This window comes from Macaca mulatta, chromosome 6, assembly GCF_049350105.2.
Source record: "Macaca mulatta isolate MMU2019108-1 chromosome 6, T2T-MMU8v2.0, whole genome shotgun sequence".
Lineage (NCBI taxonomy): Eukaryota > Metazoa > Chordata > Mammalia > Primates > Cercopithecidae > Macaca > Macaca mulatta.
In genome coordinates, this window is record NC_133411.1 from 1,714,934 (window position 1) to 1,742,307 (window position 27,374).

The following is a 27,374-nucleotide window of genomic DNA, read 5'->3' on the forward strand; positions in this document are numbered from 1 at the left end:
CAGCATTTGGGGAGACTGCGCCAGCAGGAGAGGCTGGGTTTGGGGTGGAGGTGAGTTTGCATTTGGCTTCAGACATGCCGCCTTAGAATTTATACAACAGTCCAGAGAAATGTTCTTGGAGTGCGGGATTTGGAACTGACTCAGAAGTGAAGCGAAGTCTTGGTGGGCAGAGAGCTGTGCGTCGTTAGCGCGGGGTGGGTGAAGGCAGGGGTGGAAAGGTTGCGGGAGGGCAGGTCTCCTGGTGCCCATGTCTCCTGGGGGCGTCATGTGTGCTGGGTGGAGAGCGCCCCAGGTTGCAGAGGCCTCTGACTTGGCACCTTTGTGTGATTTTCAGAACTCCTCTGTTTTTCTGCTTTGCACATTATGTTGTGCTGTTACTCATTTCTTACTGTAATTATGTAGTTTTCGAGGTGTGCTATAGGCTCAATGGAGGCAACTGGGAACTTGTCACAGATTTAACATTACGAGGCCGGGCGCGGTGGCTAAAGCCTGTAATCCCAGCACTTTGGGAGGCCGAGACGGGTGGATCATGAGGTCAGGAGATCGAGACCATCCTGGCTAACACGGTGAAACCCCATCTCTACTAAAAAATACAAAAAAAACTAGCCGGGTGAGGTGGCGGGCGCCTGTATTTCCCAGCTACTCGGGAGGCTGAGGCAGGAGAATGGCGTGGACCCGGGAGGCGGAGCTTGCAGTGAGCTGAGATCTGGCCACTGCACTCCAGCCTGGGAGACAGAGCGAGACTCCGTCTCAAACAAAAAAAAAAAAAAAAAAAAAAACATTACGAGTAGGGGCTAAGATGTGTTACAAGTTCCAGAGCACCGAGGTTGGAGGCCTGGGGACCTTCTTATCTCCAGGGATTTACATAAGGAAGCTCCAGAAGTTCTGGGTAGGCCTGGGCATGCGTGTCCCTGAGGTCCAGCCCTAAGCACAGACCCTAAAGGCCCCCTGGAAGGTGCAGCCTCACGAGCCGGGCAGCCTCCCTCCCTGGGGGCTGCTTTGGGTTACCCAAGTGTGACTTAAGAATCCCACCTCACACCCGGCGTGCACTTTAGAGAAAGGGTGTGTGTGTATGTGTGTGTATGCGTATGTATGTATGTGTGTGTAGGTGTGTATGCATGAGTGTGTGTGTATGCGTGTGTGTACGTGTGTATGCGTGTATATGTAAGTGTGTATGCGTGAGTGTGAGTGTATGTGAGTGTGTGTGTATGTGAGTGTGTGTGAGCCTCATCCGTGTGCGGCTGCTCCTCTGAGCAGCAGTGAGCTCCGAGGGACAGGCGGCCTCTTGGCACCACGCTGGGTATCTCCGGGAAGCTGTGGGACCACCAGAGCCCAGCATTCCTGTACTAGGTCAGCAGGAGCAGGGCTGGCCCTGAGGGGATGGACACCCTGCCCTGTGCAGATGCCCCAGGGTGGACGCAGCCGCCCACTGCTTGCCACCTGCGCAGTCTTCTGTGGCCTTTTCTTCTAGATGATCGCCCCGTGAGAGAGAGCGAGCGGAAGGCTTCCCGACTGCATTTTGCATCAGAGGACTCACTCGACTCAAAAGAGAGCGTCCCAGCTTCTTTGAAAGAGGGCAGGTATGAACAGAAGTGCCATGGATGCCCAGAGTGTTTCTGACTGGCCTGCTGTCAGGAGGATTAACTGAACGTCGTTCGCTGTGTGCCAGTTCTCCAGGGGTGGACGCCAGGAGGGAGGAAAGCAGAGCCCGGCTGGCGGGGACTCAGTGGAGGTGGGACGGGGCCTCTCTCCCGTTCTCCGCATTGCTAGGAGTTATTTCTAATATTGAAACTGTTGATTAAGGTAATATGTGTGAAATCAACCCAGGAAAGGGCTTGTCATGTCCCTCTTCCCAGGACTGCAGTTCTCACATCTGTGATCGCCTCTGCTTGTAGCTATTGCTTCAGTTACTTTCTTAGCCGTCCATCCAACCAAATCCCATTTCTGGCCATGAGCACATTCAGCAGGACCCACCTGCCTGGATAGAGGAGGACTCCTTCCTCCTCCACCTTTTGTGTGACGGTGCTGGGATGCGCCCTCCTGTCTCCCTCCCCATGGCTGGTGCTGGTGAGGCCACCTCCGGGGACCATGGGCGTGTGTGTGAGCCGGGCCTGCTTCCCCTTGCAGCCCCAGCTCTGCTGCCTGCATTTCTGTGTTGGGTTGATAGTATCTACGTGTATCCCAAAACCCTAGAGAGACTTTTTTGTTTATGGGTTGATTCAAGGGGCAGAAATCAGGGGACTCTGTCTGCGTCGCCATGGGAAGTGGTTGGATTATACACTTTCTTGAGCGCTGTTTGTCTCGTCTGAAGCTTTTAATCAAATCATTTTTTTTCTTGTGTGAGATGCTTTCACTCATTTTAAACTCCTAGTGCAGGGGTCAGTCAGCCTTTTTGTGTGAATGTTTTGGGCCCTGGAGGCTGCGTGACCTCTGTCCCATCTTCTTAGCTCTGCCTTTGCAGGGCAGAGGCAGCCATTGGCAGTATGGAAGCCAGGACGCTGTGCCCGTAAAATGCCTGCCCACAGCGCAGGCAGGGGCCCGATTTGGGCCATTCTTTGCTGACTTCTGTTCCGGTATGGCTCTGCATCCTCAGGATCTCCTCTTCCCTCAGATACCCGCCCTGCAGCCCGCACCACCCCATTTCAGACCAGACCAGTTGCTGCCTGGACAACGGCACTCTAGTACCTGCACCTTCTGCTCATGTGAGCCGTGCGGGAGAAGCTGTTCCGTGCCCCTCCTGGCTGCTGGTGGTCTACGCAGCTGCTGGCGTTGTCTGTCTCAGAGGGCCTCCCTCCAGCCTTGCTCTCACAAGCCGTCGTCCCCTGTGTCTCTTCACAGAATCTCTGCTCCGTGCCTGTCTCTCTACAGGTTTCCCCTTCTTAGAAGGACACCAGTGGTCGTGGATCAGGGCCCACCTTAATGGCCTCATGGTAATTTGATTGGCTGTTTCCAAGACCCTGTTTCCAAGAAAGGTTGCATTCCGAGGCAGTGGGCTAAGGACTTCAACATGTCTTTGGGGCGGAGGGTCGGGGGCCACAGCGCCAGTCCTGACACCTGGAATCCTGCACGCTGGCTGTCATCACTTGTTAGTTTCATGAGGTTTTCTTGTGGATTCTTTGTCATTTTTCACATAGAAAATCATGTCATCTGTGGACAGTTTTATTCCTTCCTTCCGAATCTGTGTACCTTTTATTTCCTTTTCTTGTCTTACTGCCTTATCTGGGGCTTCCAGCGTGATGTTGGGAAGTCTGGTGAGAGGGAGCGTCCTTGCCTCGCCCTCAGTCTTGCTGGGAGCGTCTGGTTTCCAGCGTAGCCTTGCGTCTACTGGCCGTGGACGATGGGTGCTGTCTTCATGTGGAGAAGCCTCCCTTCTTCTCCCAGTTTGCTGAAAGGATTCATCATGAAAGGGTATTAGATTTTGTCAAATGCTTTTTCTGCATCTATGATGTGATCTTGTGATTTTCTCCTTCAGCCTGTGGCGTGAAGGATTTTCAAACGTTGAACCGGGCCAGGCACAGTGGCTCACACCTGTAATCTTAGTGCTTTGGGAGGCCAAGGTAGGCGGATTGCTTGAGGCCAAGAGTTTGAGACCAGCCTGGACAACATAGCGAGACTCTGTCTGTAAGAAAACTTTTTTTTTTTCAATTAACTGGTTATGGCGGTGCGTGCCTGTAGTCCCAGCTACTCGGGAGGCAGGAAGACCCCCTGAGCCTGGGAGTGTGAGACTGCAGTGAGCTATGATGCACCCTAACATGGGTAACAGAGTGAGACCCTATCTGTAAGAGAAAGAGGAATAAATGTTGAGCCAGCTGTACATCCCTAGAATAAATCCTGCCTAATTGTGGTGTGAAATTCTGTTGGATTGTTGGATTCAGTTTGCTGATTTTTTTGTTGAGGATTTTTGCGTCTGTATTCATGAGAGATACTGGCCTGTGGTTTTCTTGTATTGTCTTTGGTTTTGGTTTTAGGGTCATGCTGACCGCATAGAATGAGTTAGGAAGTCATCTCTCTGCTTCCATCTTCTGGCAGATACCGCAGAGAATTGGTATAATTTCTTCTATACAGTGAGCCCATCCGGCCTGGTACTTTCTGTTTCGGAAGGTTATTAACTTGACTTGATTTCTTTAATAGAACCCTCTACAGTTTGTCTGTTGTGGCAGATTGTTTCTTTCAAGGAATTGGTCCACCTCATCTGAGTTGTCACGTTGGTGGGCACAGATGTTCATCACATTCTTTCATTTCCCTTGTAATGTCTCTGGGATCTGTGGTGATAACCGCTCTTTCATGTCGGTTACTCGTGTCTTCTCTCTTTTTTCTTAGTTAACATTTCCTTTGCGTGTTACGGATTTTGAACTTTTGGATCAGGGCTGCTAAACCTGTACATGGAACTCAGGCTGGCGTTTCCACAGCTACTCTTGAGCTGGGAGAGGGGAGTGGACGCGGCAGGTTAGAGTATCAGTCACAGTCTGTACTGAAAGCTGGCTGTTTTCCTGCACAGTTGCTAGCTGGGTTCTGAGTTCCAAAAAAGCTCATTCTGATACCTTTTCTTGTTTTTTATATAGTTGCTTTTTATGGAGTGCTAGAATTTGGAGCTCTTTTCTTTTTTTTTTCTTTTTTTTTTTTTTTGAGATGGAGTCTCGCTCTGTCGCCCAGGCTGGAGTGCAGTGGCTGGATCTCAGCTCACTGCAATCTCCGCTTCCCGGGTTTACGCCATTCTCCTGCCTCAGCCTCCCGAGTAGCTGGGACTACAGGCGCCCGCCACCTCGCCCGGCTAGTTTTTTGTATTTTTAGTAGAGACGGGGTTTCACCATGTTAGCCAGGATGGTCTCGATCTCCTGACCTTGTGGTCCGTCCATCTCGGCCTCCCAAAGTGCTGGGATTACAGGCTTGAGCCACTGCGCCCGGCCTGGAGCTCTTTTCTCTGCCATTTTTTGCTGACACGACTCCAAATACATTTTTATTCTGATTTACGAGATCATTTCAAATTTTTTCTCTTTTGTTGTAATACACATAGGAATAAAGGAAGCACTTATTCCGTGTGGTTGGAAATGCTGTATTCTAGTCAAAAAATAGCTTATTAGTATTTTAGTTGGCTTCAGATTTACTTATATTAAAACTTTACAGTAGTAGTTGATTGGTGTAAAAGTCACAAACTTCACAGAAACTGATGAAGAGAAAGGGAGTAAAAGTCTTCCGCCACCGTTCACGCTGCTGACGATGACCAGCGGCAGCGTGTGGGTGCACTTTCCTGCTTTCTCAGGGTGCGTGCAGACACGTGGCATCACTTCACGTAAGATTACTCTTCATACCGTGCACTTTCCTGCTTTCTCAGGGTGCGTGCAGACACGTGGCGCCGCTTCACGTAAGATTACTCTTCATACCACACGCGACTTTAACCTCTAGATGATGAGAACAGAATATTCTTCATACTGAGCAGCACAGACACGAGGGTTAGTGATTGACATGCCCCCGGGTCGTCTTTGTGGACGTTCAGAATCATTGTGTCCTGGCATGGAAGCCTCAGTCATGGATTTTCTCACTTGAGATTATCCACAGTTCCCGTCTTTGATCATCTCAAGACTGAATTATCATGGAGATGAGAGTTCAAGATGATGTAGGTCAATGTCCGTATGACACAGAGGAGGTGGGGGATGCCCACGGAACTGTGCTCAGTGTCGGGCTTCAGGGAGGTCTGGCCCCAGGACCCAGGCCCCCTTCTTTGTGCAACGCTCTGGAGAACTCAAGTCACAGGCCCCAGGGAGTGGGACTGGCCTCGGGTGGACCAGGTGTCGTATCATGAGCCACTCACAAAAGCAGCGTTCCTGGTCACTGCCCTTGGGTTTGTTTTGTGTAGACATCTCTTAACTGCCTTCGTTAGAAACAAGGTCCCCTTTGAGCACATTCTCGTCTGTATAGAGGGTCACAAAGCCAAGGCGGGTCTTATTGTGACACACCTCCGATTTCAGCCATTATGGAAACATTTTCCCTGAATGTGAAAGTGGGCATTTGGAACACTTAACTTTCTTGATCACGTGTATCTCCTTGTGGATATGCTAGGAAAAGCGTAATTTGAATTTTAACCTGCCAAAACATAGCAGAACAGAACCTTCCAGAACTTTAAGTTTTGAACCAATCCTAGTGGTGTTCTGTCCAGTGCTGGGATTTGGACCAGTCCTGGAGGGGTTCTGTCCAGTGCTGGGATTTGGACCAGTCCTGGAGGGATTCTGTCCAGTGCTGGGATTTGGACCAGTCCTGGTGGGGTGTGTCCAGTGCTGCGATTTGGACCAGTCCTAGTGGGGTTTGTCCAGTGCTGGGATTTAGACCAGTCCTGGTGGGGTCTGTCCAGTGCTGGGATTTGGACCAGTCCTGGTGGGATTCTGTCCAGTGCTGGGATTTGGACCAGTCCTGGTGGGGTTTGTCCAGTGCTGGGATTTGGACCAGTCCTGGTGGGTTCTGTCCAGTGCTGGGATTTGGACCAGTCCTGGTGGGGTTTGTCCAGTGCTGGGATTTGGACCAGTCCTGGTGGGGTTTGTCCAGTGCTGGGATTTGGACCAGTCCTGGTGGGTTCTGTCCAGTGCTGGGATTTGGACCAGTCCTGGTGGGGTTCTGTCCAGTGCTGGGATGCTGTCATGTTATCACGTGACCTGGCCATTGCTCACCAGTCATCCTTGGTGAGTCCCTCTTCAGCATCACTGCAGTGGAAGCAACAAGACCCGCTGCCCCATGGTTGCACCAAACTGCTCCCCTCGGAGACCATGCAGGTATTTTCCTTCGCGGGGTCTGTGTGGGCCAGAGTGTACAGCTGGCTTGAGTGATGCGGATGCATTTGCTTTTCCTTACAGACCGTGCCGCCCCAGAGCTAAGTGCACCGAGGCCTTGGCCAAGCAGAGCCTGGTCATGGACGCGGATGACGAGGCAGTCCTGAACCTCATTGCAGAGTGCGAGTGGGATCTCGGCAGGCCTCCCGGGAGCACGAGCTCCAGCCAGAAGGAGCGCGAGGCCGACTCTCGTGGTTCCCAAGGTGCGCTGCTCCCCCGCCAGGAGGCCAGTGGGGCTGCGGGCTCTGGGATGTGGTGTCACTGGCCTTGGAGTGCACAGTTGCGCTTTTCGTGGGACTTACCTTTAAGGGTGGGATCTTCATGATGTCTTTGTGTGCTTTCGAATGCCAGCCATTTGGACTACAGATTTATAAAAGGACAAAGTTAACGTATTTAAAGTATAGTCATACTGCATGATGGGTTAAATTGTGTCCTCCTGAGATCACGGGAAAAGGCAAACTGTCTACAGTAGACAAGAAGCCTGGTGTTCTGTGGCAGGTGGGGCTGACGTCTGCGGCAGCCGCAGGGGGCAGAGTCACTGAGCTTGTGGGAAACCCTGAGCTCAGGCTGCCGTGTGTAGACCTTCAGATCCCAACACGGGTGTCATGGAGACTCCATCGCCCGGCAGTGCCGCCCTCCACTGGGACGTGCTGATAGACTTTAGCTTCATTTATTCCACCTCCATTGTGAGTTTCTGAGAACTTTTCATGGAAACAACAGGTGGAGACCTGAGTTTGGGCTGAAATCTTAGGTTCATCTGTGCCAGGACATCTGCCCTGTGGCAGCAGTGCCCGAGCCGCGTCCTTGCCAGCACTGGGCGCTGAGTCCTTTAATCCTAGCTCCTCTGTCAGGGGGTTGTGGTACCTGTTTATGGCTTTAATTTGCATCCCGCTGCTGTTGAAATACTGGCCGTGTCTGTCTCTTCTCTTCTCTCCAGGTCTGCCCACCTTTGTTCTGGGGTTGCTTCTCGTAGTATGGAGTCCTAAGAGGTCTTGGTGGTTTTGACACAAGCCCTTTCTCAGGCACAAGTGCTGCCAGTTTCCTCCCTTCTGTGGCTTACCTTTTCATTTTTGGACCAGTGCTTTGAAGAGCACAAATTTTAATTTCAGTACAGTCCAGTTTATGAAGAGCACAAGTTTGTTCTGTGTTTTGTTTTTTTCGAGGTGGAGTTTTGCTCTGTCGCCCAGGCTGGAGTGCAATGGCGCAATCTCGGCTCACTGCAACCTCTGCCTCCTGGTTTCAAGTGATTCTCCTGCCTCAGTTTCCCGAGCAGCTGGGACTGCAGGCACCCGCCACCACACCTGGCTAATTTTTGTATTTTTAGTAGAGATGGGGTTTCACCATGTTGGCCAGGCTGGTCTCAAACTCCTGACCTCAGGTGACCCACCCACCTCAGCCTCCCCAAGTGCTGGGATTACAGGGTAAGCCACCACACCCGGCTGAAGGGCACAAGTTTTAATTTCAGTACAGTCCAGTTTTTGAGTACTTTCCTTTGATGGTTTGGGCTTTTGTGTGCCCTGTAAAGGAAGCTTTGTCCACCGCATGATCATGAAGATTTTCTCCCGTGTTTCCTTACAGTTGTCCCATAGTCTTAGTGTCTAGGTGTACAGTTCACTTTTTGGAGCTTTTGTGTGTATTGTGAGTTAACGAGTCAAGACATTCCCCCTACATGTACAGTTGTCTGTTTGTATCCACTGGTTTTGAATCTCTGGAGTCAACCAACCGTGGATCAAAACTATTTGGAAAAAAACAAAAAAATTTACAGTACAGCAATTAAAAAATAATACAGTATAACTATTTACACAGCATTTATTTATTCTGTATTTTTGTAGAAATGGAGTCTTGCTATGTTGCCCAGGCTGGATTCAAACTCCTGGGTTCAGGCGATCCTCCTGAGCCTCCCGGACTGCCGGCACGTGCCACCGTGGCCAGCTACGGTAGCATTTATGTTGTGTTATGTATCGTATTGTAAGTAGGCAAGAGATGACTTAAAGTACACGGGAGGATGTGTGCATATTATACACAGATACGCCATTTCACGTAAGAGAGTTGCATGTCCTTGACTCCTGCCATCCCTGGGGGTTGCCCAGAACCAGTCCTCTGTGGGACTGAGGAATGACTGTACATCCAGTTGTTCTGTTGCCTGTCATTTACAGAAGTACATTCAGTTGTTCTGATGCCTTTTGTTGAAAAGACTCTTTTTCCTCATTTAGTTACTTGACACTTTTGACCTGAGACTGTCTGGACTCTGTCTTCTGTTTTGTGCATCATTTTGTCTGACTTTGCTCCACTTCATGTGGCTTGATTCTTGCTGCCTTGTCCTGAGTCACGCAGGCAAGTGGTGCCAGTTCCCAGTTCCCAGCTCTCCTGTTGTTAGGAGTCACTGTGGATTCACTCCAGTGTCACCAGCACGTGATTAACCCCTCAGTCTAACAGATACCATATGCTATTCAGAAGCTTAAAATGTAATTTTTAATGAAATAAAATTTTTACAATACTCTATGAAATGTTTTATTTACAATATTTTAATAAAACAGAATCCAGACATCTATTGAGCCCGCAGTTGGTACAGTACCAGTGTGGGGACTCCGGGAGGCAGGGCCATGAGACGAGGAGGAGCAGCTGCAGAGGGTGCTGTCTGGAGAAGACGCCGTGGAGCCGGCCCCGTGGAGAGTTCCTGCCACCTTACGGAGCAGAGCTGGAGGCCTCCCGGCCTCCCGGGCCACACATGTACTTCACCCCAGACCCAGGTACTTACACGTGTCTTAGTCTGTTTTCTGCTGCTGTAACAGAAAACCGCGGACTGAGTAATTTATGAAGAGCAGAAGCTTAGGTGGCTCGTGGTTCTGGAGGCTGGGAAGTCCAGGAGCACAGTGCTGGCACCTGGTGCTGGTCCTCCCGTGGCGCAGGTGGCAGCAAGCTCAAGACAGAGAAATGGAGCCAGGCTCATCCTTTATTAGGACCCCAAACCTGCAATACAGCATTCCTACCTCCCTGAGGGCTGGCCCTGTGACCTGATCACCTCTTAAAGGCCCTCCACTTAATACTGTTACAATGGCAATAAGTTTCCAACTTAGGAACTTTGGGGGATTCGTTCAAACCGTAGCAACGTGAAATCCCTGTCAACTTTTATTCCCTTCAGTTCCTTTTTAAGTAGTTAAATATTTTTCACAATGTTTGCTTTCACTATGAAATTTCTCCTGTTCTCTTTGTATTTGTTTGTGGAACCCTCCAAAATGTCTTTGGAAAGAATGCAGCACATTGAAAGTTATAATCCATTCATGGTTTAGATTCATGGTTGGTAAATAGGTGCTTTTTCTCTGCACGTGTGTGTGTGCACACCCTCCCTCTTCCCTACCCTCACCCCTCACCAACGCACACACACTTTCTTTTATGTGTATGGGCCTAGGTTATGGCTGTAACTACATTTTGAAAATCAAAGGCGAGAAAAGTGAACCGAGAGCGTCACGTGATACCATGTGACGCTCACCTGTGTGGAGTGAGTGTCAGAAAAGCTCCTGCCGCAAGCAGACCGGACACGGCGGCTCACGCCTGTAATCCCAGCGTTTTGGGAGCCCGAGGCAGGCGGATTATTTGAGGTCGGGAGTTTAAGACCAGCCTGGCCAACGTGGTGAAACCAGGTCTCTACTAAATATACAAAAATTAGCTGGGCATGGTGGTGGGCACCTGTGGTCCCAGCTACTCAGGAGGCTGAGGCATGAGAATCGCTTGAACCCGGGAGGTGGAGGTTGCAGTGAGCCGAGATGGCACCACTACACTCCAGCCCGGGCAACAGAGCAAGACTCCATCTCAGAAAAAGAGAGAAGCCTCGTCTCGAGTGACCCTGGCACCTCTTGGAAGCTCGCTCATGCCCGGCTGGTGAGGAGCAGGGGACTAGCCAGGTTGTCTCTCAGCCACTGCAGGACGTGGTGGGTCATCTTGAGTTGTGCAGGCTGTGGTGGAGGCCAGGGCTGTGCCCGTTTGGTGCCTTCTCCCGCCTTCATTGTCCTTCCACAGACAAGTTCACCCTCCCCTGGGGCTTGTGTGTCCCGGGGCCTTCGTGGTCAGCACTGTGCACAGGACCCACCACTTTATGGACCGTTGAGTCTGTCGCCTGTCTTCAGAGATGGATGTGTCCTTAGATGTTGTTTGGAACGCTTTGTTGAAGCGTATTGCATGTCAGTCATCATGGGGTGGACACGCTGAGCTGGGCGGTCCCTGTCTGCTTCATCCAGACTCCCCCAGAGTTCGCGTGTTAGCATGTGTGCTCCAGTGTGCCCCTTCCTCCCTCGGCACCCTCCCTCTGCGTGTGTCTTTGTGCAGGTGGACGGACGTGTATATGCACATGGATGGGTATGCGTGTACATATGTAAGTGCGTGTGTGTGCCCGTGTGCGTATGTACATGGGCACACGCATGCCTTTTAAAAGTTACAGTGCCGAACACTGCACCCAGAGAATTTGGCCTGACGCGGGCCCCGTCCTCTCTGTATTACAGACTCTGTAGATACTGAGGACTCGGCCTCTTCTCAGAAGTTGGATTTGTCAGCGGAAATGGTGCCTGGTTCCCTGCCAGCCCCCGGAAAGTGCAGGAAGCGAAGAATGCCTGGTGGAAGATTCCAGGCATTTTCAGACCAGGAGGGTCTGGGCTGCCTGGAGAGAACTCACGGGTCCTCCGTGGCCGAGGAGAGCCTGAGCAGACAGAACAGCTCAGGAAGCAGGAGTGGGAGGACCTTGTCTCAGCCTGAGGCCTCAGAGACTGAGGAGCAGAGGTCTCGGGGCATGACCGACACCAGAGAGGTGAGAGAAGGGCTGGGGGGCAGAGGCCCACGGTGCCCTGTTCCTAATGTAGGGGTGGTACGGCTTTGGCAATGCCGTGATTACGCCTATGGCACTGACCGTGTCCCAGGATAAAGGGAACCATCACACTTAGGTTTCCAGGGCGCTTGCTGCTGGGTTTTGTTGGACGTGTGCCTCTGTGCCACACGTTGCCCCTGCAGTGCTGTTCTGAGTGGAAGCCTGTGGTGGAGAGGGGGGACTCTGCCTTATGGCGTACGGGGCGTTTGTCTCCAAAGTTGGAGTCGGGCATCTTGGCCGGCTGAGCCACTGATGACCCTGTCGTGAAGGGAGGATCCTGGAGGTCATTGTGATGAGAGACCGAGTTCCTCCGTCCTCAGGGTGGCCTAGAGGCCGGGGGGACGACTGGCACAGGCCCAGTCAGAGGCGTTGAGACACACCTGCTGTAGACATGCGCGCAGACCCCCCAGAGGGGAACAGGCAGGGGCTGTTCACTTGGTGCTTACCACAACGAGGGCTTCAGACTCCCGGGCAGGCAGAGGAGCGGGAAGGTGTGGAATTGTGGGACGGGGAGGGAGGCATGGCTGGAGCTGGAGGCGGCTCCCTAGCAGCACGGGGTGGGGGGTTCCAGAGCTGGGTGGGGCGTGTTTGACGTCCCCGGCAGGTCCTGAGCTGGAAGGGAGGCAGAAATGGGGGAGGCGGGTGGTCTGTTTCAGGGTTATTGTTTGACTCTGGGCCGTTGCTGGGGACAGCGTCTGGCACGCTGCCAGCCTGACCGTGGGCGCCTGACCGTGGCCGCAGGCTGCTTCCGGGCGGCTCCCTTTCAGCGCAGGCTCCGACAATGGCCTGGGCGTGTCTTCCGCTTCCCTGTCTGGGTTGAGGGAAGGAGTCTGGGGCCTGCTTGAGTTGGGAATGTGTGGGCCCAGTCCTGTTGTGTCATCGAGACCTCACTCATCCAGGACCGGTGCACCTGGCTAAGCCTCACTGGGCAGGCACTGCTAAGCCGCCCTCCACCTAGCTCAGGGCTGGGGCCTCACAGCACCTGCCCTCCCCTCCGTGGTGCGAAGGCATCCCAGGGTGTGCTCGGGGCACCTGCTGGCATTCAGGACCTCAGTTACCACACTGACTCACTGGCCTCATGATTTTGTTTCCATCACAGCCATCTCCTGGGTCACACTCGGCTCTACCCGGGAAGAAGACGACCCTGCAGGCGGCGCTCCTGGAGACGCTCTTGGACCTGGTGGACAGGAGCTGGGGCGGCTGCAGGTCCCTGCACAGCAACGAGGCATTCCTCAGTGAGTCAGGGTGGCCGCTGATCTTGCCCTCCAGGCAGCGTCTGTGTGGGTTCTGGGGTCCTCGGCGTGTGGTGACCTGAGAGTCATCTCAGCCCCAGGTGTCCTGTGTCCCCTCCCACAAGCGTGTGGTGGTCCCACACCTGGACCCTCCCTGGCAGTCTCCGCCTCTCACAGCGGCCAGGGCTCTTGGGAGGCACCACATGGGCCTGGGCCTGTGTGTCCCCCGCTGTGGTCTGGGGTGTTGGGGGCCTGTGACCTTGTTTTGCTCAAAATGCTGTCCAAAGGGGCTTGGTTCTGAAGGTTGTGTTCACGTGGGGATTTGGAGTTTGGAAGCTGCTCAGCATCTTCTCCCCTGACGTGGACGTGTGGCCTGTGCTGGGCCTGGACTGCAGAGCTTTTGGTCGGGGTGGGGCCCAGGAGGGTGGTCCCTCCCCAGAGAGGACTTGGGTCTGTTTGATTCTGCCAGGCAACCCCTACATGAGCACACTGGGGCCTCCCTCATCCGGGGTCACACTGGGAGACCAGGAGATGCCGTGTCCCTGGGGGCACCTTCTCTTTGTCCTGCAGCCTGGGGTGTGGCTGTGTGTGTCCCTCAGGAGCCTTGCCAGTGTGCTCTCCCGGCAGACCCTGGGCACAGCTCTGAGCTGTCTGAGTGCCTCTCGCAGTGTCGTAGCCCCTCGGCTCCTAGAATGAGGACGCCCTGCAGTCGAAGCCCACCCGGACCCCAGCCCCGTAAACCTGCCCTCTCCCTAGGCTGGTGTCCTGCCGGAGCCTCCTGAGCTTGTCGTTGGTGGCAGGGGGACTGTCCCAGGCCCAGGCCACTGTCCCAGTGTGGGGTTGCCAGCTGGCGTCTGCACTGCGGTTTCCACACAGGGGCGGCTGGTGCTTGTGGAAGACGCAGCGAGTTGCGGCGGTGCCTCTGAAACCTTGAGACGCAGCGGCCCCTATTTGCCCCTTTTCTTGGGGTTACCTCTTCTCTTTCTTCAGTTCCCACCCTGCCGGTGTGTGGACGCACAGAGCCTGAGGTGGTTTTGTGGCGCCAACACCCCGTTGCCCCCTCCCTGCCTGCCGTCTTTTTGAAGCATCGTCTGTGAGATTCAAAACATACTGAGCTGATTTTGTTTATATGTCATCTTTTAAGCCTGAGTGCTAATGTAATACTTGATTTTCACTCCTAGCTCAGGCAAGACACATCTTGTCATCTGTTGAAGAATTCACAGCGGCTCAGGACGGCTCTGCGACGGTGGGTGCAGACGTCGGCTCCCTGGCTCTGGAGAGTAAGTCCCTGCAAAGCCGCCTTGCTGAGCAGCAGCAGCGGCACGCCCGGGAGATGAGCGAGGCGACGGCAGAGCTGCAACGCACACGCCAGGAGCTGGTGAGCCCGCCCTGGCACCATGTCCGTGTCCATGTGACTGGGGGAAACACGGCTTTGACTTCCAGGAACGAGGGCAGCTCCTTGAGGCCACATTGTCCCAACCACCATCTCTGCAGCCCCACGTCTCCCCTCCCTGCCCAGGACCCGGCCACCCCCAGGAACGTGGCCTGCCCTGTCTCACAACAGGCCTGGAGCACTTTGGAGACAGCAGTGGCGCTGGCCACTTTCTCTCCTTGGAGGGGCTGGGCTGGGGAGGCGGGCAGGGGTGATGCCAGCTGGAGACGATCTTTAGTCCCCTGTCCTCTGGCGCAGTCTCCCCCGTCCCCTCCCGAGAGGTCCAGTGTACCAGGTGATCGCAGGGTCCCTGCTGCTGCCCTGCCTGTGCGTCCTCCCCCAGACCACCGGGCGCTGCTGGGCGCTGCGGGAGCCAGGCCTGGACGTGACTTTGTCTTGCTGACCCGTCTCTCAGGGCCTCGAATTGGAGACAGCTGAGGCCACTCTCCTTTTACGAAGGAGATGACGGCCAGTGTTCCATGGTGAGCTGGGGCTACAGGGCAAGTTACCCCAAAATGAACAGCTGAAAACCCACATTTATCCCCTTGGATTTCTGTGGGTCGGGCCTGAGGCTCAGCTCAGCTCAGCCAGGCGCGTTTGGCTCCGTCTCAGCCGTGGGCCAGGGCCACCGTCTCGTCTGAGGCCTCATGGGGCAGGATCCTCCCAGGCTCCCTCCACACTGCAAGGGCCTCCCCATGGGCTGCTGGCGTCCTCAGGACAGGGAACTGGTGGTCAGAGAGCCACACCCAGACAGAAGCCGCCCTCCGGGAGTCCTGGTATGAGGGCAGAGCCGTGTGAGGAGGTGCACACCCAGAGGGGCCTTGTTAGCCTCTGTAAAATGGGAGTGAAGTCGGCCCGGGACGGCTTTGAAAACTGCCTCTGAATTTATCTGACAAGTACATACTATCTGTTTCATGGGAACCTACATCTGAGAGATCCCACACAGCACTTCCTCTTTAGAGAAGAAAAAGTACAGATGACAAAACAACACAGGCAGTCTCTGATTAAACGCACATGCCCCGCCCACCCTCGCCCCCGGCCGGGTCTGGAAGCCTCAGCACGTGGCCTTCATCTGGAAGCCTCTGTATTTCAACACACGTGGGTCCCCATCCCCCCATCCAGAAGCCTCTGCATTTAAACACACGTGGCCCCCGTCTGGAAGCCTCTATTTAAACACACGTGGCCCCCGTCTGGAAGCCTCTGTTTAAACACACGTGGCCCCCGTCTGGAAGCCTCTGTTTAGACACACGTGGCCCCCCCCGTCTGGAAGCCTCTGTTTAGACACACGTGGCCCCCCCCGTCTGGAAGCCTCTGTTTAGACACACGTGGCCCCCCCCGTCTGGAAGCCTCTGTTTAGACACACGTGGCCCCCCCCCCCGTCTGGAAGCCTCTGTTTAGACACACGTGGCCCCCGTCTGGAAGCCTCTGTTTAGACACATGTGGCCCCCGGTCTGGAAGCCTCTGTTTAGACACACGTGGCCCCCGTCTGGAAGCCTCTATTTAAACACACGTGGCCCCCGGTCTGGAAGCCTCTGTTTAAACACACGTGGCCCCCGTCTGGAAGCCTCTGTTTAACACGTGGCCCCTGTCTGGAAGCCTCTGTTTAACACGTGGCCCCCGTCTGGAAGCCTCTGTTTAAACACACGTGGCCCCGTCTGGAAGCCTCTGTTTAAACACACATGGCCCCCGTCTGGAAGCCTCTGTTTAAACACACGTGGCCCCCGTCTGGAAGCCTCTATTTAAACACACGTGGCCCCCGTCTGGAAGCCTCTGTTTAACACGTGGCCCCCGTCTGGAAGCCTCTGTTTAACACGTGGCCCCCCGTCTGGAAGCCTGTTTAACACGTGGCCCCCGTCTGGAAGCCTCTGGATTTAAGAACGTGTGGCCCCTTCTCTGGAAGCTTCTGTATTTAAACACACGTGGCCCCCGGTCTGGAAGCCTTTGTACTAACACACGTTGGCCCGCTGTCTGGAAAGTGAGCTGGGCGCCATCACTGGTGATGTCTTTTCTGTGGGACGCAGCCGGGCACACCCCTTGCCCTGCTGAGCCTGAGACCAGGTGGAGCCCAAAGGTGTGCTGAGCGCCAGTGTCACCAGGGGTGAGAGTCACGTGCAGCTGTGGCTGCTGTGGACGCCTGCTTTTTCGCCCTCTGCAGTTTGCCCAACCCTGTCCCTTGGGGCAGCCCTGGGCCACAGGACAGAGCAGCCTCGGTTCCCTGTCAGGACGAGTGATCGGAAGGATCTGGCAGCCCCAGGCCTCGTGGGTAAGGAGCAGTCAGTACAGTCAGGAACCCCGCAGAGGGAGCAGCCAGGCAGGCTGGTGGGCGCTGCCTTCCAGGGAGGCGCACATCTGTCACTCCAGAAGCACCCAAGTTTACTCTGCCACGTGAGGACGCTCATCCCTCGGTCGCATCAACCTCGAACATGCTTCCTTCGGAAGCTGCAGTCCAGTGTCCTGAGGCAAAGGTGGCCCCACTCCCAGCTGCTGTGCCTGGCACGGCCTCCGAGGCAGATGGGCTGCGCCCAGCCTGGGTGGAGTCAGTCCTCTGTTCCCTGCGCCTGCTGTGGCCTAGACTCCAAAAAGTAAAAATTAATTAGCTAGGCGTACTGGCACCCTCCTGTCATCCCAGCTGTTTTGGGAGGTAGAGGCAGGAGGCTCAGGAGTTGGGGGCTGCAGTGAGCTGTGATTGCTCCACTGACCTCCAGTTTGGACGACAGAGCAAGACTTTGCCTCAAAGAAACTAATGAAAAAGAGCTGGGAGCTCACAGCCCTGCCTTAAGAGCTCACCGCGTCCTTGGGAGGCAAAACCATGAGACGTGACGCTGCCAGGAGCTTTCTGGACGACCCAAAGCACTGCGTGGAGGGCAGGTCGTGCTGGTTGGCACCACTGCAGCAGACACCTTGGCAGAAGCTGTGAAATGAAGAACTGGCCAGGATAAGCCTGAGGGGGACGGTCTCAGACCCAGTGATCAGCTTTCACCATGGGCATTGGGGGCCTGGCGGGCGCATGCGTGCTGAGGGGGCTGTCGGCGGGTGGGCTCCTGAGTGGAGGACAAAGTGGAGACACCCCCAGCACGAGGCTTCTGCTCTACAGACTCAGGCGCTCCCTCCCCTGGTGGCAGTGAGTTGGGGTCTGCTCAGCACCCCCAGCCCCAGGATGTGCCTGCTGGTGCCTGAGAGAGCAGCAGCCTGGTGAGCCTGGATCCCTGGGGACCCTGGACGCAGCTGCTGGCAGCTTGGATGGCTCACACCTCACCAGGCACCCTGGGGCCAGCTTGGATGGCTCACACCTCACCAGGCACCCAGAGGCTGCCGTGTGGCTACAGGCATGGCCCTTTCCCCTCCTTGATGACAGCTCGTCCTGTGCTCTGGGTCTTCTCCATACTTTGAGGATGTGAAAGGAGCCAGAACAAAAGGGGGTTCCTGCAGGGCCACCTGTGCCTTACACTGGCACCAAGGCCTGGGACCTACAGTGTCTGTGAGGGCGTCCTGGGAGAGGCAGGGCTCCCCCAGCCACCACCCGCTGCCCTGCCCAGCATCAGGCCTGCGGGTCCTGCTGGAGCACATGCTTCAGGGAGACTCAGGAGTGGGGCTTTCACGGGGCTGGGGCGCTCCTTTCCATCCCTCTCCTCACTCACCCCCTCCCCTGAGGGTGCTGCAGGGCTGGGCAGGCGGGCTGGGGGCAGGGAGATGTGCCATGAAACCGAATTATTGCCTTTCGCATCGTGACTCCAAGTATGCAGAAGGAACCCTCTGGAGATTCACAGAAGGTTTCAGTTTTATTTTCTATACACATTTTACTGAATTTGACTTGTGCATTTTAAGTGTATTTTCTGTGTCCCCAGGATGATTTAAGACAACATTTAGATAAATCTTTGGAAGAGAACAGTAGCTTAAAATCGCTTTTGTTGAGTATGAAAAAGGAAGTGAAGAGTGCAGACACTGCAGCCACGTTAAATTTACAGATTGCTGGTAAGTTTGGTCATTTTGTAAACTGTAAGCGTTCAAATGTGCCTAGGTAACGAGGAAGGCAAGCAGCAGCAGATGCAGTTGGTAAGTGGGGAGCCGAGTCCCTGCCTTGCTAGCTGGCATGGAGGCTGCCTCGGCCAGAGTTTATGGCACACACGCGTGTCTGGGGCAGTCCTGGCGTGGATGTGGGAGGCAAGGCCACCTCTGTCCTCCCCCTGCCCGGCCGTCCTCCCCTCAGCACAGGGTGTCAGGGCTGCAGCTGCTGGAGCGGCCTGGTCACTGTGGGATTCGCTGCTCCTGTCTGGCGTCCTCCCACGGTTATGCTGCCGTCGAATCGGTGAATGAGCCTGTTGCCCAGCGTCTCAGCGTTACAGATTCGGGTTGCATTTCTGGTGAACCCGTGTTTCTCCCGAGCAGGCCTGCTGTGGTCACTGTTTCATCCAGATCCAGATCTTTCTCATTTCCCTCTCTTCACTTTTTTTGTTCTATTTTGCTATTTTTACAAAAGTGTTTTCAGTATTTCAAGTTCAGATACCTGGATTTTAAATAAGGAAGTGCCGATGGAGTTTGCTGTCCATGGTAACCTTCTCGGTGTGGCATGGAGTTTCTTGGAAGTTTTAACTCATACTTCCCTGAGAATGACCAGTGGAGCATCTTTTCCTGGTCTAACCTCTCAGGGGCTCACAGGCTTTTTCTTAAAGTCCAGGTAGTAACTGTTTCAGGGCGCGTGGGCCTCATGGTGTCTGTCCCAACCAGCCGTGGCCTTTGTGGCAGGGAGGCAGCTGCAGATGAGGCCTGTGGCCGCTCTGTCCTCTAGGGCAGCGTCTCCTCACATCTTTCGCCTGTTGGTTTTTATTGGGTGGTTTTATTGAGTGGCAAGAGTTCCTTAGAGTCTTCTTTTTTATTTACAAATTTTGCTTTTCTATCTTCTGTTTCTTTAAGACATTGTTATGTTTACAACAGGTCCTTGAATAACTGTTCATTCAACATCATTTCGTCGGAAAGGTGATGAGAAAAAACAATCGGTTCTCTGCCCGGGAGAACTGTGTGTGTGGCTTGCTCTCCCGGCTCCGTGGTTTCTCTGGGGGCGCTGGTGTCCTCCCATGCCCCGAAGCCGTGCACACCAGGGCGTTGGCGTGTCTGACCCGTCCCGTCCCGAGTGAGCGCAGGTACGAGCCGCCCGCCGTGCGATGACGTCTGATCAGGGCTGGTCCCCGCTTCACGCCCTGAGCCGCTGGGATGGGCTGCAGCAGTAAATTATGATCTAACTTGTCTATTACTCGGTCTTAAATGTATGCATTGCTTCCATTTATTTTAATGTTTACTATTAGAGGTGTTTTGGTCTTTGGCGGTTTGGTGATGTTCTTGTGACTAGAAATTGCTGTGGGAGCGTCACTCTTGCTCCCGTCGGCAGCCTGTGTGGATGGTGAATTCGGCTTCGTTCTACGGTGGTTGCTTTGCTTTGTGGCCGTTTCCGGAACCATCAGCACGAAGCGAGGACTTGCTGGACTTTCCCTTACACTCCTTCTTAGCAACTTCACTTGCCGTGTGAATTTTTTATTTTATTGCTAATTCTTCCCCGAGTTCAGACCTCTCTTTTCTGACATTTCTGATTGTGACTTACGTTGTTTTTCGTTTCTTCTGTCATTTTCTTTTTGTCTTCAGCTTATTTTGAAACAGTGGTTCTGGTGTGGGTCCATTCTGGGGTGTGGCTTTCACTGTGGTAGGGCTGTTCTTGTGCCCTGACCTTTTGCCTTACAGAAACTGGGATTTGGCTTCAGTACTTTCTGCTTCTTTTTACATGAAAATTATGCTTCTGAATTTCAAGGAGGCAGGGTCAGGGCACCTTTTCTGACCTCATGGATCAAGGATAGGGCAGTCTCCTTTTGGGGATTCTCAGGCCCTGTTCTCTCCTCCACCCTTCTCTGATGCCGTCGTCCTGGTTGACCTTGACCCTGACCCCACACCAGCTGTTCCTCTTGGTGCAGGCTCTGTTGTCGAAGGGACCAGGCAGGTCAGCTCTGGGGGATCGCAGGGCTGCCTCAGCTTTTCCAGACTGCACGGGGGCCCCTGGCTTCACCCTCATGGGAGGGGCAGGGCTGTGGTTTCCTGGTTGGCCCACTGGGTTTCCCAAGAGGGCAAGGGCACTTGGGGGCTGTCCTGTTCTCAGAGCTGACGGCCACGGCCACCCCCTGCTGATGGCTGCCTCACCCCCGCAGAAGTGGACGTGATGTGTGACTTGTGGCCGTTGGGGGTTTGTCCCAGCCTCTTGTGTTTGGGGTCCCAAGGCTTCCTTGTCCCTGGGATGCTGTAGTGTTGTCCTTGGGGTTCTGGTTTTGCCATCTAAGGACTCTTGGTTTGACCACCATGGGGACTGGAAGGTCCCGAAACTGTGCCACCCTGCGTTTCCTTCATTCCTGCCCTCTGTGAACATGTCTGTGGACATAGACTCCACGTGGCGTGGCCTTTACACTGTGGATGCTGCTGCGGCACTGCTGCCTCGTGGGTGAGAAGAGCCTGCCATCGGTGTCACCGTCACCTTTGCCCACCACCTTCCCCCCCCCGGCTCTCTCACTGCCTCTGTCATGTGTGGTTTTGCAAGAGTGTGTCTACGTGTGGGTTTATTTGTATCCCATGTTTGGATCTGGGGAGCCACTAAATACTATCTCTCTTTTCCTCTTGCACTGGAAATCCAGAAACAGGCGGGAATTAGTAGATGGAAACCAGCCACATTTTCAGTCACTGATGGATGCAGAGTCAGAGGGCACTTGGGAGACCTGTGGCCACTGTGGGCTGCTTAGTGCTTTTCCCGAAACCCACAGGCCCTCCCTTCAGGGGTAGAGTGTGCTTCCTGGTGGAGGAGAAACCAGCAGACAGGCCAGTGGAGGGGCTGCCAGCCAGTGCTGCCTCTCCCTGCCCTCACACAGGGATGTGGCTCCGTGGGGGCCTGTGGAGGGCAGACCACACAGCTTCAGCCTGGGGAGGGCCCAGGGTAGAAGCAGCACAGGGTGGGGCCGTGGCATTCATGCTTGCCCTGTCTTTGAGTCTCATTAAAACTGATCTTTTCTAGCTATATTCTTTTTGTGGTAACCAAGATCTAGTTTAATTGTAGAATTGTTTTCATTTTCAAAATGCATGAATGAGTTTTACTAAATAATGGTACTTTTTATTTCTTTCTCTTTCAGGACTTCAAACAAGTGTGAAGAGGCTGTGTGGTGAGATTGTGGAACTGAAGCAGCACCTGGAGCACTACGACAAGATCCAGGAGCTCACGCAGATGCTGCAGGAGAGCCACAGGTGCCTGCCCATGAGGCTTGGGTGGGCCCCGGAGGGGAGAAGGCCCAGGCACAGGGAGGGTGGGGCCGGACTGGGTCACACCCAGAAGGCACAGAGGAGCAGCTCCTGAGTCTTGGCCGATGATATCCAGGACCCACTGCTGATTTGAAACTTCCATAAACTTTCCTCTCTGAAAACTGAGGCCCTTCCTGCTGTTGGATGTGTGAGGCATGGATCATGAAGTGTGACCCATGAGGTGTGACTGTGAGATGTGGATGTGAGTTCTGACCATGAGGTGTGACTGTGAGGCATGGACTGTGAGATGGGACTGTGAGGTATGTGACCGTGGGGTGTGGGCTGTGAGGTATCGACCCTGAGTGTGAGGTGTGAGTGTGAGGTATGACTGTGAGGGGTGTGGACTGTAAGATGTGACTGTGAGGTGTGACCGTGAGGTGTGACCGTGAGGTGTGGACCGTGAGGTGTGGACCGTGAGGTGTGACCGTGAGGTGTGGACTGTGAGGTGTGGACTGTGAGGTGTGGACCGTGAGGTGTGACTGTGAGGTGTGGACCGTGAGGTGTGACTGTGAGGTGTGGACCGTGAGGTGTGACTATGAGGTGTGACTGTGAGGTGTGGACCGTGAGGTGTGGACCGTGGGGTGTGGACCGTGGGGTGTGGACCGTGAGGTGTGGACCGTGGGGTGTGGACCGTGGGGTGTGGACCGTGAGGTGTGGACCGTGAGGTGTGGACCGTGAGGTGTGACCGTGAGGTGTGGACCGTGAGGTGTGGACCGTGAGGTGTGACTGTGAGGTGTGGACCGTGGGGTGTGGACCGTGGGGTGTGACCGTGAGGTGTGGACCGTGAGGTGTGGACCGTGAGGTGTGACTGTGAGGTGTGGACCGTGAGGTGTGGACTGTGAGGTGTGACTGTGAGGAGTGGACCGTGAGGTGTGGACTGTGAGGTGTGACTGTGAGGTGTGGACTGTGAGGTGTGACTGAAGTGTAGACCGTAAGGTGTGACTGTGAGGTGTGACTGTGAGGTGTGACTGTGAAGTGTAGACCGTGAGGTATGACTGTGAGGTGTGACTGAGGCATGGCTGTGAGGTGTGACTGAATTGTGAATGTGAGGTGTGGAGTGTGAGGTGTGGACTGTGAGGCATGACTGTGAGTTGTGACTGAGGCATGACTGAATTGTGAATGTGAAGTGTGGACTGTGAGTTGTGGACTGTGCGGTATATGACCTGCATGCAGTGTGACCAGGGGAGACAGGCATATGAGAGATGGTCGGGCATGGCGGGGCAACCTGGTTCCCCTGGGCAGCTGTGCTTCCCCCTTCACTGCAGTTCGTGTTCAGTTGGAAACATGGAGATTTCACCTTTACCACCTGGCTATAGGGAGATGGTGAGAAGGGGGCTGGGTGTGAGGGGATCTTCAAGGCAGAATCTTAGTTCATCTTTAAAGAATTGTGTGCTGGGAAGTGGTTGGAAGCTGGGTGCAGAAAGGAAGAGGCGAGCTGCTGGAGGAGGCAAGGACAGGTTGCTCTGGGTGGTTTTGTGGGTGCTGTTGTGTGAACCCCTGTTCCTGTGGCCTCAGCAGGGAAGGCTGCTCTGGTCAGTTCCTCCCCCTCCCCCTCCCATTCCCTCTTCCTTTCCCCCCATCTCCCAATCCTCCTCCCTCCCCCAGTCCTCAGGCTGAGGCTGCCACACTCACCTGGGTTCGAATACAGTCTGGACATAGGTGTAGCCAGGCTCTGCCCCTTCCGGGATAAAGGCCACAGACCCCCGTGGGCCCATCACAGTTAAGTTATAGAGGGGAAGGGTCCTGAAAAGACTGGGCCAAGAGGAGATGCAGCGGCGCGGAAGGCAGGGGACTGTGGTGGCCATGGGTGCAGTGCACACAGTTGTGGGCAGGGCTGCGTCACTCCCTGGAACCTGGCGGGCCTGTCTGTGGCAGGTCAGGGTGGAGTTGGGGGTCATGCTCCTTGAGCACTGTCCTGGACGTGGACAAGGTAGGGTCACGGCTCCCAAACACAGTGGGATCAGGCTTCTGCCCCCAGGATTCATGCTGGCTTCATCCAGTCCTGGCCTGCGGCTCTTTTGGTGTGCAGGCAAACAGGGCCTGACCCTGCACAGTGGTCCCGTCAGTGGGGTGCCCATCTCTGCGGCTAATGTGGCCGAGGTCAGTGGGCCTTGCCTTGTCTAATACTTATAATGCCTTGAGTGTTCTCAAGTCATCGCTGACTGGGTGAGCAGGGCAATTTGGAAATGACAAAGTTGGTAAAATGCAATAGCACTTTATTTCTAAAATAAAAATGGTCAAAAGCATTAAAAACTAGGACTCTTCTATTACACTATTACGATGTCAAAATTACTATATTTGACTGGGAATTAGAAATATTTCAGTCCCTGTATCCTTTCTCGAATTAGAACATTGTTTTGCTAGCCATGAAGTTTATCATCCTCTTCTCATAAAACTGGGCGTAGCTGGAATAGCAGAGGCGCCATTCAGTCACTCATTAGCCTGTTCAGCTCATTCATTCATTCCATAGGTGTGAGCAGCACCTCCAAGGCTGCTCCCAGGGGTCAGGGCAGTGGTTGGGAAGGGAGGAGGCAGGTGGGCGGTAGCCAGTGGGACACAGAAGGTGATGGGGCCACAGAGACAGGTCTGTGTGCAGGGCCAGGGCAGCTTCGTGCCCGTGCAGGGAGGTGGGCAGGCCCAGCAGGTGAGGGCGACACCACTGGAGAGGACGGAAGTGCCAAGAAGCCGCTTCGCTGTCGTTCTGCAGCTCCCTGGTCAGCACCAATGAACACCTGCTGCAGGAGCTGAGCCAGGTGCGGGCGCAGCACAGAGCCGAGGTGGAGCAGATGCACTGGAGCTACCAGGAGCTCAAAAAGACCATGGCCCTGTTTCCACACAGCAGCACCAGCCAAGGGGGCTGCCAGGCCTGCTGACTCCTGCCGAGAAGCTGGGCCGCCCCTTAAGCTCCCTGCTAAAGCGACATCGTCTGCACCTTTGTCCTTCTTTACTGAGTGTACTGGCTGGTAAGAGTTCTCTCTTCTGTTTGTAATTATTTAGGAGTTTTGGAATGTATTCAGGGCCTGTAGCATGGTTTTCTAAAGCACTTCCTAAAAAGATATGATTACTCCAAGCCCTTTGCATGTTTTCAGACAAAACACATTGACATATTTTGAGACAAACTGACCATTAATCTTTTATCCAGTATCCTGAGATGAAGTAAATGCAGTGTTTTACTGCCTGATGTGAGAGAGAGCTATGTATGATCATTAAAGAAAATAATTTTCTGTGTAACAAGCAATCTTTAATAAACCAATACATTGTTCTGAAAAGTTACTTTTTAAGTGGCTGTATACAAATTGTAACTGAGTTTGTCATTGAGTTATTTTATAGAACAAGCTGTGCACCATGATAGGTGAGCGGGAATAATTAAGTTCAAAGACTTAACACAAGTAACACTTACAGATGTGGGGGAAAAAAACCTTGAAAATACTGTCTTATGATATTAACATATCACAGCAAAAACATCTACCCAAGCCCTGGCGCTCTCTTTTGTTTGCAGTGTAGTTCTGAAAATTACATCATAATAGGACACTAGATTTTTAGTTTGGAAACTTCATATCTTATGTCATACTTGCTGTGATTGGTAAAACAAGGTCATTTTTTTAAAATGACGTTTAACTGATACTGGGAAGAATGAGCAGGCCTAAGAAGAAAATGCTGTGTGCTAGCTGTGTGCGCACTTGCTGTGTGTGTGCACTTGGTTTGTGTGTGTGTGCTAGTTCTGTGTTCGTGCGGTTACTATCAGCCGTGTGTGCGCTTGTATGGGTGTGTGTGCATGCATTCGCCTTATCTGTGTGCTAGCTGTGTGTGTGCACACGTGTGTGTGTGCTGTGTGTGCTGTGTGCACGCTTGCTGTGTGTGCTGTGTGCACGCTTGCTGTGTGCACACACGTGTGTGCTGTGTGTGTGCACACGTGTGTGTGTGCTGTGTGCACACTTGCTGTGTGTGTGCTAGCTGTGTGTGTGCACACTTGCTGTGTGTGTGCTAGCTGTGTGTGCACACTTGTGTGTGCTAGCTGTGTGCACACTTGCTGTGTGTGTGCTAGCTGTGTGTGCACACTTGCTGTGTGTGTGTGTGCTGTGTGTGTGCTTGTGTGCTAGCTGTGTGTGTGCACACTTGCTGTGTGTGTACACTTGCTATATGTGTGTGTGCTGTGTGCACACGCTGTGTGTGTGCTAGCTGTGTGTGCACACTTGCTGTGTGTGCTAGCTGTGCTGTGTGCACGCTTGCTGTGTGTGTGCTGTGTGCACACTTGTATGTGTGTGTGCTAGCTGTGTGCACACTTGCTGTGTGTGTGCTAGCTGTGTGTGTGCACACTTGCTGTGTGTGTGCTGTGTGTGCACACTTGCTGTATGTGTGTGTGCTGTGTGTGCGCGCGCTTGCTGTGTGTGTGCACCTGGTTTGTGTGTGTGTGCTAGCTGTGTTCGTGTGGTTACTGTGTCAGCCGTGTGTGCACTTGTACGGGTGTGTGTGCATGCATTCGCCTTATCTGTGTGCTAGCTGTGTGCACACGTGTGTGTGTGTGCTAGCTGTGTGTGCTGTGTGTGCACGCTTGTGTGTGTGTGCTAGCTGTGCTGTGTGTGTGCACACTGTACTAGCTGTGTGTGCTGTGTGTGCTGTGTGTGCACACGTGTGTGCTGTGTGCACTTGCTATGTGTGTGCTAGCTGTGTGTGCTGTGTGCACACGTGTGTGCTGTGTGTGCACACGTGTGTGCTGTGTGCACTTGCTATGTGTGTGCTAGCTGTGTGCTGTGTGCACACGTGTGTGTGCTAGCTGTGTGTGTGCACTTTGTGTGTGTGCTGTGTGTGTACACACTGTGCTAGCTGTGTGTGCACTTGCTATGTGTGTACTAGCTGTGTGTGTGCACTTTGTGTGCTAGCTGTGTGTGCTGTGTGTGTACACACTTTGTGTGCTAGCTGTGCTGTGTGTGCACACACGTGTGTGCTAGCTGTGTGTGCTGTGTGTGTGCACACTTTGTGTGCTAGCTGTGTGCTGTGTGTGCACACGTGTGTGCTAGCTGTGTGTGCTGTGTGTGTGCACACTTGCTGTATGTGTGCTAGCTGTGTGTGTGCACACTTGCTGTATGTGTGCTAGCTGTGTGTATCTGCTAGCTGTGTGTGCATGCGCTCGCAGTGTGTGCTGTGTGTGCTTGTGTGTATGCTAGCTGTGTGTGTGTGTGTGTGTGTGTGTGTGTGTGTGTGTGTGTGTGTGGATTGTACCTCTAGGGAAGTCAGAGGTGGGACTCTGCTGTCTCTTCCCCAAAGAGGACTTCCTGGTTTTCAGGCTGCCCTCTTGTGTCACCTCTGTCCAGTTGTGGTCATAACTCAGCAGGAAAATGTGTCATACCAAATTTACTTTCTGTAGGGTTGGGATGGGGTTGTCATCACATAATTTATGTATGTAAGAGTATTAGAAGATGTTACTGTTAGTCCACCTTAAGCTTATAGATGCTTACCTCGTTTGGGTTTCATTGAGCTTCTTGGACCTGTGAGTTCATATTTTTCATCAAATTTGGCAAAGTTTCAGCCACTATTCATATTTCTTGTCTGACCCCCTCTCTCTCTCACTCCTCCCTCCCTGCCCCTGTCTGGGGGCAGCTTTCTGTTAGATTGTGATACTGTCTCACGGGTCACTAAACTCGATGCTTTTTCATCCTTGTTCTCTCATCCTTTCCTTGACGGTTTTATTGTCCTGTTGAGAGGCTTATTAATCTTTT

General features: G+C 53.6%; 1 protein-coding gene across 5 annotated transcripts in view; it reads left to right on the forward strand.

The window, feature by feature from the left end:
* Positions 1–24,926, forward strand: part of CEP72 (centrosomal protein 72) — a 36,705-nt gene extending 11,779 nt beyond the window's left edge. For 2 of the 5 annotated variants that reach the window (XM_001095020.5, XM_078004576.1), the window contains exons 4-12: positions 1,472–1,580; positions 6,843–7,021; positions 9,356–9,568; positions 11,315–11,616; positions 12,773–12,908; positions 14,087–14,283; positions 18,183–18,309; positions 21,492–21,603; positions 24,365–24,926. In XM_001095020.5, coding sequence (XP_001095020.4) covers positions 1,472–1,580; positions 6,843–7,021; positions 9,356–9,568; positions 11,315–11,616; positions 12,773–12,908; positions 14,087–14,283; positions 18,183–18,309; positions 21,492–21,603; positions 24,365–24,530 — 1,541 coding nt within the window. In that variant the 3' untranslated portion in view covers positions 24,531–24,926. Of the gene's footprint in view, positions 1–1,471; positions 1,581–6,842; positions 7,022–9,355; positions 9,569–11,314; positions 11,617–12,772; positions 12,909–14,086; positions 16,927–18,182; positions 18,310–19,269; positions 19,476–21,491; positions 21,604–24,364 lie in introns of those variants that run through there. The other 3 variants (XM_028849305.2, XM_078004575.1, XR_013418243.1) reach the window with 2 other exon arrangements.
* Positions 24,927–27,374: the final 2,448 nt, after the last annotated feature.